This window comes from Thamnophis sirtalis, unplaced genomic scaffold (assembly GCF_051295495.1).
Source record: "Thamnophis sirtalis isolate CommonGarterSnake01/CBP01778 unplaced genomic scaffold, rThaSir2_p1.2 scaffold_7, whole genome shotgun sequence".
Taxonomy (NCBI): Eukaryota; Metazoa; Chordata; class Lepidosauria; order Squamata; family Natricidae; genus Thamnophis; species Thamnophis sirtalis.
Window position 1 is genome coordinate 75769277 of NW_028261387.1, and position 12038 is coordinate 75781314.

The 12038-nt window shown below is 35.4% G+C and overlaps 1 protein-coding gene across 6 annotated transcripts in view; it reads left to right on the forward strand.

Moving 5' to 3' along the window:
- Positions 1-12038, forward strand: part of STAU1 (staufen double-stranded RNA binding protein 1) — a 36479-nt gene that overhangs the window by 13536 nt on the left and 10905 nt on the right. For all 6 annotated transcript variants that reach the window (XM_014054367.2, XM_087720451.1, XM_014054365.2 and 3 more), the window contains 4 exons: positions 835-959; positions 1968-2124; positions 4508-4646; positions 8408-8573. In XM_014054367.2, coding sequence (XP_013909842.1) covers positions 835-959; positions 1968-2124; positions 4508-4646; positions 8408-8573 — 587 coding nt within the window. The remainder of the gene's footprint in view (positions 1-834; positions 960-1967; positions 2125-4507; positions 4647-8407; positions 8574-12038) is intronic.

Here is a 12038-nt window from a genome sequence, read left to right on the forward strand (position 1 = left end):
TGTGCTAGTTTTTGAATTTGATAAAATTTAATACAATTTAAAAACCCGAGTATTGTTTCCAACTCTGATAAAATCAGGAAGCCTGTAAGATGTTTTCTGTTATATGATTCTAATCTCAGAATACTGTGGACTGGAGGACAAAAACATCATGCATTTGTGACTTGGATAACCTTGTTGTTACCTGAAATGTATGCTTTGGCTTAAATCCTAATTGGGATGGAATTAGGTGACATAATAGTAATGCTCTATCTGGAGTGAGGCACTAAAAAATTGCCCTTTTAAAGGAAGTATTGGGATAGACTGAAAGGTGAGAACTGAAATTTTGCAATTTTTTAAAAAAAGTATTAAAAAATAATGCAGATAACAGTAAAGACAAGTGAATTCTTGGGATAAGAACAGCTCCATAATGGCTCTATTATGAATATGCCATTGTAATAATGTTTCAATCCAATATAAACCACACAGCCTTTAATCATCAAAGCAAGGCCGGAGATGCATAGCTTATTTTCTTGCCAAACAAATTAGTTGCTATTTCTGTTGCCAGAATTTGTAATAGCAATACTCATTGAGCTTAAATATTGCTTTCAAGCTTAATTCTATTTTGACATATAATTTGGCTAGAATGAATCATCAATTAACTTTTCAGTAGTTCAGTAAATCAAATGCAATTGGCATGTTGTATAAAAATATGTTTTAATAATTGAAGGCTCGTGCAATATATGACACATTTCATTTTCTTAAGTTTACATAATATCACTAAAGGGCTAGGCAGTTTTTTAGTTTTATTGGAGGGATTATTATGAACTGTAGTAACACTTTTATCTTACCTTTCAGTTTCTTCTAACATGGCAAACCCCAAAGAGAAAACACCCATGTGTCTTGTGAATGAGTTAGCCCGTTTCAACAAGATTCAGCCTGAATATAAACTTTTGAGTGAGCAGGGTCCAGCTCACTCGAAGGTAAAATTGTTTGTATGATGGTCGTGTATTTAGCAAAAGGAGCTCTCTGAGACAAAGAGGCTTCATGTGTGTATGTGAAAGATACATACAGAAAGTTTACATATAATCTGTGGTATAGCTATATTAGTTTGAGATCCTAGGGCTATGATGGCGAGCCTATGGCACACGAAGCCCTCTCTGGCCGTGTGAGCCGTCGCCCAGCTCAGCTCCACTGCGCATGCGTGTGCACCTCCCACTTTATTTTGTGCTTTTCTTTTGAGTCAGTTTTTAATTCCTAGTAACTGTTTGGATGTCCCTGCAGTTTTCTTGGCTAAGTTTTTTGGAAGTAGTTTGCCTATTTTCTAGAGTGATGGAAAGTGACAGGCCTAAGGTCTCCAGGTTTTTAGCCTGATGCCTTAACCACTATGCCAAACTAGCTTTAATGTTCCTTGTGTAGTTACTGATTTATAGTGTTTTACATTTTCATTGTAACTTTATACAGCTTATCAACATAAAACAGTTATAATACAATATAAATTTGTTACATGTTTCAGCCAATCTTTATGTTGCTTCCCACTGGTTTCTTTTATTTTGGTTATACACAGTAGTAGGAAATTATATAAACAAAATACCTACTGAATTATTGTAGCATAGCAAATGAGGTTAAAGACCTAACCCTAATATACTTTGAGATGTTAGTTACAAAATAGTTCCCAGATTATGCATGTATTTAATATTTTTTTTTACCTTTCAAAAATTATTGGAAAGATATATGTAAAGACAGTTGGGGAGATGAAACCCACAAAAAAAATAAGGCCTTTATTAAAAATTAGATGGAATTTGAAGCAGTTCAATTTTGCTAAATAACTTATACATATTTTATACAGCAATCCCTAAGCTTTAGAGTTACATTATCACTGTGTTATAATAATGATATATGGATTTTACAACTTTTAGCCTTCATGTTTGAACACCATATACATATTATTTCTCAGGCAGAGAAAGTTAAAGTTTACTTCTCATTGCTAGGTGTTTACAGTGCAGCTGACTCTTGGGGACCAGCATTGGGAAGCTGAAGGAACTAGTATTAAGAAAGCTCAACATGCAGCTGCTGCCAAAGCTTTGGAAGGGACAAGATTTCCTAAACCTACAGCTCGCCCATCTCGCAATGAAGGAAAGAATCCAGGTACAGTATGAGCTGCTGTCATAAGAAAGGTAGACATTTCAGTGACATATAGAACTTGAGAATTTTGCCCTTTTGTTTTTAAAGTATAATCTTGTGCTATACTACCATGTTTTAAGAAAATAGACAGTATTCTGACCAATTTTTTTCTTTTTTTCTTGGCATTTTAGTGTGACTTGGCTTAAAAGAAGTAAGAGAAATAAACGTATATGATAAATTAAAGTGTGGTAACTGCTAGATAGAACTGAACAAATATGTGAAAATGAATTACCCATTTGACAGATGTAAATACTCAACTTTGAAATGATCATATTGATTTTTCATTTAAAAATATGAAATTCGGTTAACAAGAATTCCTCTATCCATTGATTTATTTAGCATTTCACTCCAGATCACATATATATTACCCAATATATCATGATGTGTTCTTTTACTAACTCAAAAATTAGATCATTTATAGTGTGCTTTGCCTGTTATTGTTGTAATGCCAACTTTAGAAGATGGCTGCAGAATTCGTTTTTCATAAATTGTTTTTGCTTTCCTTGAAATCACAAAGCAGTGTTTAAAGAATATGAAGTAGCTGATCTGGAAAACTTAGGCTAAGAAACAAAAAGCTCTTTTTGGAATGTTGTGGGCTTTTCGGTTTCATGTTAAAGGAATTAAATTGTTGTTATTTTATCCCGGCTTTTTATGTAAGTCAAACGTATCTAATGCCCTTGTCTCCTATTTTTCTCACAACAACCATATACAAATAGATTTCACTAAACTACGGCACTGTTTAGCAACAGTTCAGGTACAGCAGCACTAAAAAAGCAACTTTATGAACACTTTTCACATTTATGGCTGTTGCAACATCTGTATGGTCACATGATTGACATTTAGCTGCTTTGCAATCAGCAAACATTTATAACCAATGCAGCATCCCATGGTCCCATGATTATCGTTTGTGCACTCCACAGCTGGTTTTCCAACAAGCAGAGTTAATGTGACATGTGACATTGTAAACCCATTGTGTCAAGTGATGTTTTGTTTAACAAGTATGTTACTTAACAACAGAGATGCTGGTCTCAACTGTGGTCATTAAGCGAAGACCATATTTCTATTATATTAAGGGTGATTGTACAATTTTGGGATTCTGATCTTAAGATAAAATCGTTTTTTCCCCTCTGTTGTCCCTGCACTGCAATTACATGCCCATTAAGGCCAATCTATCTTCAACTAACTCTGCCATTGTCCTCTTCCATATCTGGCTCTTTTTCTCTTTTCCTGTTTTGCTTTAAACAGTTTTGGGGCTATAAAATAAGAACAATTATTTTTGAAGTACCCAGGAGAATGTATTCGGGGTGCACTGGAAGTTTTGCTTTAAACAGTTTTGGGGCTATAAAATAAGAACAATTATTGTTTGAAGTACCCAGGAGAATGTATTCGGGGTGCACTGGAAGTTTTGTGTGTAAGGCTACCTCCTGTTCATTCTTACTCTTAATTCTTTATCCTAAGATATTTCATGTTGCTTGGTAACTATTGTTAATATTTTGCTGTAAAGCTGCTGAATAGATGGGCTTTTTAATGATCTGTTGGTAAAATGAGAACTTCAGCCTTGAACTCTCTTTTTTTTGGTAATTCTATAATTCTTTCACAATAAAACATTGATATTTAGTCAGGGCAAAATAATCCAGTGAGCCTCTCAACGTGGGTTTTGAGATCTTAGTTGGCAACCAGAGAACTTCATTTATATGCTCTGTTCTTGCTGTCTCATTTATTCCCAGGTATCACTTTGAGATTTCAGAGATATATACTAGGTTGCAGCAAAAGTACATGCCTCAGAAAACACTAGTGTTCTTGGAAGAAACCTACTTATTACTCTTTAGGTTTATGTGGAATTCTGATTTGCAAACATTGTCATATTATGCATACAAGAAATGGTTGACTATTATGCCAAAGCGGAGTGCAAGCTAAAGGGGCCTTGTGCTTATACTCAGTGAAGTGGGGGGAAAAGCATTTGTATTTAATCAAGCATATATAATGCAAACCTTCTTGGTAATGTATAACTTTCAATATCTGCTGGACTTTTTTCCCCTGCCCATGCAGTTCAAGACTTTCTAATTACATGCTTGTATTTGAATACTGTTTGCAAATATCAGGCAGCCTATGTGTTATATAGGAAGAATGTCTTCAGATAACATTTCCATTAACTCTTTTTAATTAAAACAAGTACCTTCCCTTAGCAAATTTACATTAAGACTTGCAATATAGTTACTATTCATCATTTTACATAGAAGTCTTGTTCTTCTCTCCCTACCCCAAAAGCCTGCTTAGGTTAAGTGTTCTCAGCACTGCATGAAACTAAAGAGCTTCACTTTTAACTCTTGCTCTGTCTTTGTTTTAGATAGTGTAACCCCCACAGTGGAGCTGAATGCGCTTTGTATGAAACTGGGAAAGAAACCTATGTACAAGCCTATAGATGCTTACACAGAGATGAGGTCCACCTACAACTACAATATGAGAGGCGGTGCTTATCCCCCACGGTAGGTCATACCTCAGCACTTTTATATAATGAAATCCTGCGTTACTCAAAACAGTTTTGCTTCTGAACAATATTTTCTTATAAATTTATTATATAATATTATATAATATATAAATTTATGTACCATCCATCTTGTTTCAAAATGACTACCAGTATGTTCCAATGGTCTCCCCAGAAACAGCAAGTTTCAATTAACTATATTCATACAAGGAAGTCACTGCTAGAGCATTGTAATTTACCTTCACAAATTAATAGTGCAACCTTTCCAAGCATAAATATAATAGGTGGATGATTGAGCTGACATAGATTCCCCCCCCCCTCCTTTTTGGATAAGAAATGCATAATAATAACAACAACAACAACAACAACAATTTGCAACAACAGAATTGTATCACAACGGCCAGTTGTTTCGCCGGATTTGGCATTGATTACTAGTCGGGCCCCACCCAGGGGCCTAGGACACCGTAATGTATTTTCGTAATATGCATGCAGATCCAAGCAGTGCGGCTTTTTGCATTTGACTGATGGTGATTTTGTCAATTTTTAACTGTTTTAAATGTAATTCCAGTGCTTTTGGAATAGCACCCAGTGTGCCAATTACCACTGGAATTACCACTGCTGGTTTGTGCCATAATCGTTAAATTTCGAGTTTTAAGTCCTGGTATTTCGTGATTTTTTCATATTCCTTCTCGTCGACTCTGCTATCACCTGGTATTGCGATGTCTATGATTGTAACCTTATTTTTCTCAACCAGTTTTTGGTGACTTTTTCAGGCTTATGTTCCCACCAGTTTGTTGCAATGGATCATTTGTGCTACTGAATTGTGTTGTTGTTGTTGTTGTTGTTACACCAGACATCATTTTGAAATCTAAATTGAATGGTGGAAATACAATCAAGGCCATAAATACCTGGGCAATACCAGTTATAAGATACACAGCTGGTATAGTTAACTGGACACAAGCTGATTTGGACATTTTGGACTGAAAAACCAGGAAACTAATGACAATGCACTACAGTTTACATCCACGTGGTGATACTGATAGACTATACCTGCCCCGAAAATCAGGTGGCAGAGGATTATTACAAGTGAAGCAAATACTTGAAGAAGAAAAACATACACTGGCTGATTATTTAAAAGAAAGTCAAGAACATCTATTAATCGAAGTAAAGAACAAAAATCTATTGAAGGTCCAACAGACGAAACAAGAATACAGAAAAGATGTGATAAAATCAAGAATGGAGAGTTGGCAGAACAAAGCATTGCATGGCCAATTTCTGGAAAAAATAAAAGATAAAGTGGACAGTGAAAAAACTTGGTTATGGTTAACAGCAGGTACATTAAAGAAAGAAACAGAGTCACTAATTCTGGCTGCGCAAGAACAAGCTATCCACACAAATGCCATTAAGGCCAAAATCTAAAAATCCTCTGATGATGCCAAATGCAGACTTTGCAAAGAAGCTGATGAAACTGTTGATCACATACTCAGCTGCTGTAAAAAAATTACGCAGACTGATTATAAATTGTGGCACAATTCAGTAGCACAAACGATCCATTGGAATTTGTGCAAAAATTATAATATTAAAACAACAACAAACTGGTGGGAACATAAGCCTGAAAAAGTCACCAAAAATCAGATGGTCAAGATCTTGTGGGATTTTTGCATACAAATGGACAAAATACTGGCGCATAATACACCAGACATCATACTGGTTGAGAAAAATAAGGTTACAATCATAGACATCGCAATACCAGATGATAGCAGGGTCAACGAGAAAAAATATGAAAAAATAGCGAAATACCAGGGCTTAAAAATTGAAATTCAACGATTATGGCGCAAACCAGCAGTGGTAATTCCAGTGGTAATTGGCACACTCGGTACGATTCCAAAAGCACTGGAATTACATTTAAAACAGTTAAAAATTGACAAAATCACCATCAGTCAAATGCAAAAAGCCGCACTGCTTGGATCCTCACGCATATTATGAAAATACGTTACAACGTCCTAGGCCCCTGGTGGGGCCCGACTAGTAACCAATACCAAATCCGGTGAAACAACTGGCCGCTGTGATACAATTTTGTTGTTGCTAATAATGATGATGATGATGATAATAATAATATTGTCAAACTATATTAAGTTAACAGAATATGGGTGGGAAAATGTGCACTCTTTGTTATTTGTGAACAGTACTTAGTGGCAAAGCATGTGTTCTATTGTTGAAAAGCGCCTCCTGCTTTGCAGTGTTCTGAAAAGAATAATATACCTTCTTTCCCCAGCATTGAAGCCTGTCTCCTGTTGTCCTGGGCAAATAGACTTGGTCTCTCCAGTGAGAACTGCTTAACACATTTAAAATCCTAAAGCTTTTTAAAAATCACCTGTCCATCTGTTTACCAATTCAGAATATTGTCTCTTGTCCCTGTTTATTCAGAGAAACTGTTTGGTATTTTCCACCTTGTACCAGAATAAATGCTCCAGCAAAATGATGGGATTAAAAATGAATATTAAATAATTCAAATTAACAAGAGGGTGTTGGGCATTTATTAATAAGTTTAATGTTAGTAAGTTTACTTTAGTAAGTTTGATGTTTATGAAGCCACCCAGAGTTGCCTTGAAGCAAGATGGGCGGCAAACAAACAAACAAACAAAGTGGATGCCCAGGCACTTTAACAGAATCATGTCTTCAATGCCTTTCAGAAAGCCAGCAGGGTTGAAGCCAATCTAACCTCTGGTGGGGCTGATGTTCCAAAGAGTGGTTGTTGTGGTAGAAAAAGATCTCCTCCTGGGTCCTATCAGATAGCACTCTTTGATAGATTGGACCCGTAACCAGGGAAAGGTGATTCCTCAGATGACCCACCCCCATTCCAAGCTTTATATGTTATTATAAGAAGCAATCTGTCAACCAGTGAATTGAACCCAGAAGCAATCTGGCAACTAATGCAGTTTACAGAGCATGTTACCCTAAATTTGACTGAGTCATGGGCAAGCCAATAGTTGCCGACTTTTGTGGATGAAACCAGTTTTGTTCAAATGAATTCACACATGTCTTACTGTTAGATTGGCCTTTCTCTAGCTTTGTTAGCTACATTACAGTCATGAATGTTAGGTGGGATGGTCATAGTATGATTACTACCCATAGGTTTTATAAGTGCTTCTTTTTATCACATTATGACCTCTGGAGCCAGGCAGTACAGGTTTTTTCAGATTATAATTTCAGAAGTAGATTTTTCCTTCATTGTGAGGATGGCTTGAAGGAGAATGTGGGGACAACAGGTCTTTGCAACACATCCTCTCTTTACTATAGAAAACAAACACACCGAATTCAATATTGCATGCAAGTTTTGAAAGATATGGATGTCACCCATGTTTTTTGGAAATCAGATGGGGAATGTATTAAAGTCATGAAGAAAATGTTTGGGCTGGATTCATGATGTTTTTGTTTGTGTTACTAGATTTATATAAAGACAATTATGTAATTATACAGTGTTGAACTAAGAATCTTCCAAAGGGTCAACTCTTTAGAGTTCCCTTGTCCAAATTGGCTGGGAATTCTACAAACTGCCATTCTTTTATGTTTCTGAAGTGAACCAGTTTGGCTAATCTGAAAAACAGTGTGTGCTGTAGTCTGTCATTCAAACATGGAAGGGCCAACCATTGTGCATTTGGTTCAGTATTGGCTTTTATTGTAAGCTCTTAAACTTTGTTTCCTGGCAGAGTAACTTCATGTGGACTGGAAATCTGAAATGTAAAATCTTTCTGTTTTTAGGTACTTCTATCCATTTCCTGTAGCACCATGGCTCTATCAAGTAGAGCTTTCTATAGGGGGACAGCAGTTTCATGGGAAAGGTAGAACACGACAGGCTGCTAAGCATGATGCAGCTGCTAAAGCACTGAAAATCCTGCAAAACGAGCCCCTGCCTGAGAAACCAGAGGTAGTATGTCTGGAGCATTATCCAAGTCCATTCAAAGCTTTTGATTATGCTTTGAAGTTCATTGAAAATAACAGTGTTGTTCTGTTTCAATTTGTGCAATGCTGTGGCATTGATATTTGAAGACTTATATGCACTTTATTTTGGGGACATTTATCCTGTTCCTATGGTGGTTTCCCAGTTGAGTTATTGTGATTCCATCATGTACTTCTAGCTAATCAAAAATAAATCTGTTATTTGCTGTTGCAGCATCTGAGAGACATGGAAGCTGATTTCAGGATAATCAACATGTTAACCAGTAGAAATTGTTTTATTATAGGCACAATAAACAAAACTCTAATTTTGTTTGCTTAAAATATCTTTAGGCTGTATGTTAGGGTTCGGTGGTCTTCCAGGGCAGCTTAAAAGATAACAGTAGTACATTCAGTATGGATGTGTAATCCATTCTAGCATGTGGCTAGTCAAGGAGAGTAATATTGAGAATTGATTATAAATTGGCAGGATAGGAAACACTGCTGGCTTAGCATGAATCTGTTTTTCAGTATTCATAAGCTTTTCCATTGCCCAGTGTTGAAACATTTTCTCTCTGTTTCTTTTAGCTTAGGCCTGAATTTACATACTGTGTTAAGTTACATTTGTTAATTGCTTATTCAAAGAAATTGCAGTTTGATGAGTTCACTCAATAAAAATCATGTTTTGTTTATGAACTACTGTGGCTAGCATGTGATGCACTTTACCAAAACTGAACAACATTAAAGCCAGTACCTTACCAATTATCCCAATCAGTTGGTAACTAAACTACATTGATGGCAAAAAAAGGTGCCCAGTAAACCCATTCAAATACAATATGTTGGTAAGTCATAATGCATTGCAGAAATAGGATACTTTCTCCCCGGGAATAAGATTTAAGTAATACCATAGCAGCCAAGAATTCTGTAATTCTATTTCATGCAATGCTGGTGAAAAGTTATTAATAAGGTTGCCTCTTTTTTAATTGTATGATATGAATCCTTCTGTAATTATCAACACTTAAGCTGCACCACAAAATTCCATTATTTATTTGAGTTCTATATTTTAGTTTACAGGGGGAAAAATGTAATCTGTTTGCAGCAGAACTGAATTATTGGTACTATCCACATGCATTTGTGAAAGGCGATTGATGTATAATTGTTTAATTTGGTGTACTTTTAGAAGCTGCCTGTTTAGCCTAGTACTAGTTTTTAGAGAGACATTAGTCTTTTTGCAGCATATTAAAACATATTGTGGCACCTTGAAGTTTAACAACATTCATTATTACATTAGTTTTGTGTATAACAGTACACTTCATCAGATGCATGAGTGCTGTCCTATATGAAAAGTATTGTGCACTTCATGGCCTGCGATCTCTAGAAACTTGCTTTTGTTAAGCTAAGGTACCACAGGACTTCTTACTATAGCTAGTAATGTGCTAGTTAATAGCAGTTCTACAGGTTCTTTGGTAGGGTGCTTGTCTAACATTGCTATCAAACTCCTCTAAACTCAAAAGATCAAAATCTGCGAACTTGTCACTTCTGTATTCAAAGCATCCTCTGTATGAAAAGCTATGCGTATAAAGACACTTTCTAAATAGCATCAATCCTACTTGTTTCTTCTTTGTCTACCCACTTCATTATTGCCTTGTAGCAGTATAATTCTAAAGAATTGCTGTTTTCTTTGGCTTTCTTGATGATCCCCTTCATCCTGTATGAGGCTATTTTGCATGAAACTAATTTGAAAGAGAGGAGGTTGTGCTTGTGATGTGTACTATTGCATGGCATAGCAATATTGTTTTGCTGCTGTAAGTGAAAGAGCATGTATAACATACAGCTGCTTGCTATGAGTTACCTGAACAATGTGTTCAGGCTTCTGTGTTCGTATGATTTTAATTAGGCTTAAAGTCCTTTTATGTATGAGCAGAAGCTTGCTTGATTTGATTTTAAGTGGACACCATAAAAATAGCTGATATAAATACATCTATTACCTTTGTCTGATAACCTGACTTACTCTCATGATCTCCTTTATTAAGAATTGCTTGAACAAATAATTATTGTCCGAAGCATCTTATTTGTCAGTATTATTGAAATATATACAAATATGCATGGATTTGCTTAAATACCAGCTGATTAACTTGCAGTGGAAAATTTGTTCAGGAATTGAGAATAAGGAGAGTTCTGTCAAAGAAAATTCCTAGTTTTTAAAATGAAACATAGGAGGCTTCTTGCCTACATATTTCTAATGCCTTTCAGAGGGCAAAATCATTCTAATATAAAAACTAGAACAAGGAGGAAAGCATATTTGCTTTCAGCAAAACTGACATGGCAAGTTTCTATATATAAACAAAGTCCCACAGTCATGTACCCTATTGGGTAATGAAACATCTGCAAACATAAAATTGAGCTCAGAGAGCACCAAGAATTCCACAGTTAAACTGTAAGGTAGTCGTCCGCATTGGAAAATTAGGTATTGATTTGAACTACACATTTTTAAGAATTACTTTTGTGATTATATTTTCAAATATGATGTAGCTCATTGGACTATATTAATGAGATTTAATGTTGCTGGCTTGGACTGTAGCAAAGCTTGCACATTTAAAGCTAGGATGACATATACAGTAAGTCTTTTAAATCTCTCTGAAACTTGGAAAAGGAGTGAAAAAAAATGGAAGCCATGTCCTAAAGAAGCCTTATGCTGATGAAAGAAATCTGTTAAGCTACTAATAAAGGAAACTCTACAGATTTGTAAATTAATTTGTTCACTGCTTGTACTATTTGAAAAGTCTTCCTGAAGTTTACCAAACATTCCCTTGTTGAATTTTAAACCTCTTGGTCCAAGTCCTTTCCTCTGTTGGAAAACCATAAATTAGTTCCATTTTGTGTAATACTTTAAAAAATTGAAGATGGTTATTAGTTCAAATTCTTGAGATGTATGCAGAATTATTATCTACCTTTAATTCTGCCAGATTTTCAACATGTTTAATTTACAATTAAATGTAAACTTGTTGCCAAGTATGAAAACTTGGAAACTTTACATTAGGCTTAAATTTCAGCATTCTATGAACCTGTTCCCCCCCCCCTTATATTTTTAAAATAAGAGTGCCTGTTGGGTATGATCCTTCTAATGTGGGTGAAATGAGGACCCAGATTGTTGGGGACAATATGCTGACCTTGTGAACTGCTGAGAGAGTGTTGCAAAGCACTATAAAGCGGTATATAAGTCTAAATGCTATTGCTATAGCATGGATAGTAATTCCAAAAATGAAGTGTGCACTAAAAAGGATATGCAGAGTAATTGAACCTTTTGCATATTTTTTCCCTTAATATACAATCAGCTAAAATTTTTAAAAAATACTTGGTATTTTTCCAGGTTTCAGAAATCGCATTGATTTTGCCCCAAATAGGATTAGTTTTAATATTTTAAGTATAGAATAAATAGTTGGAAAAGTTTCACAAT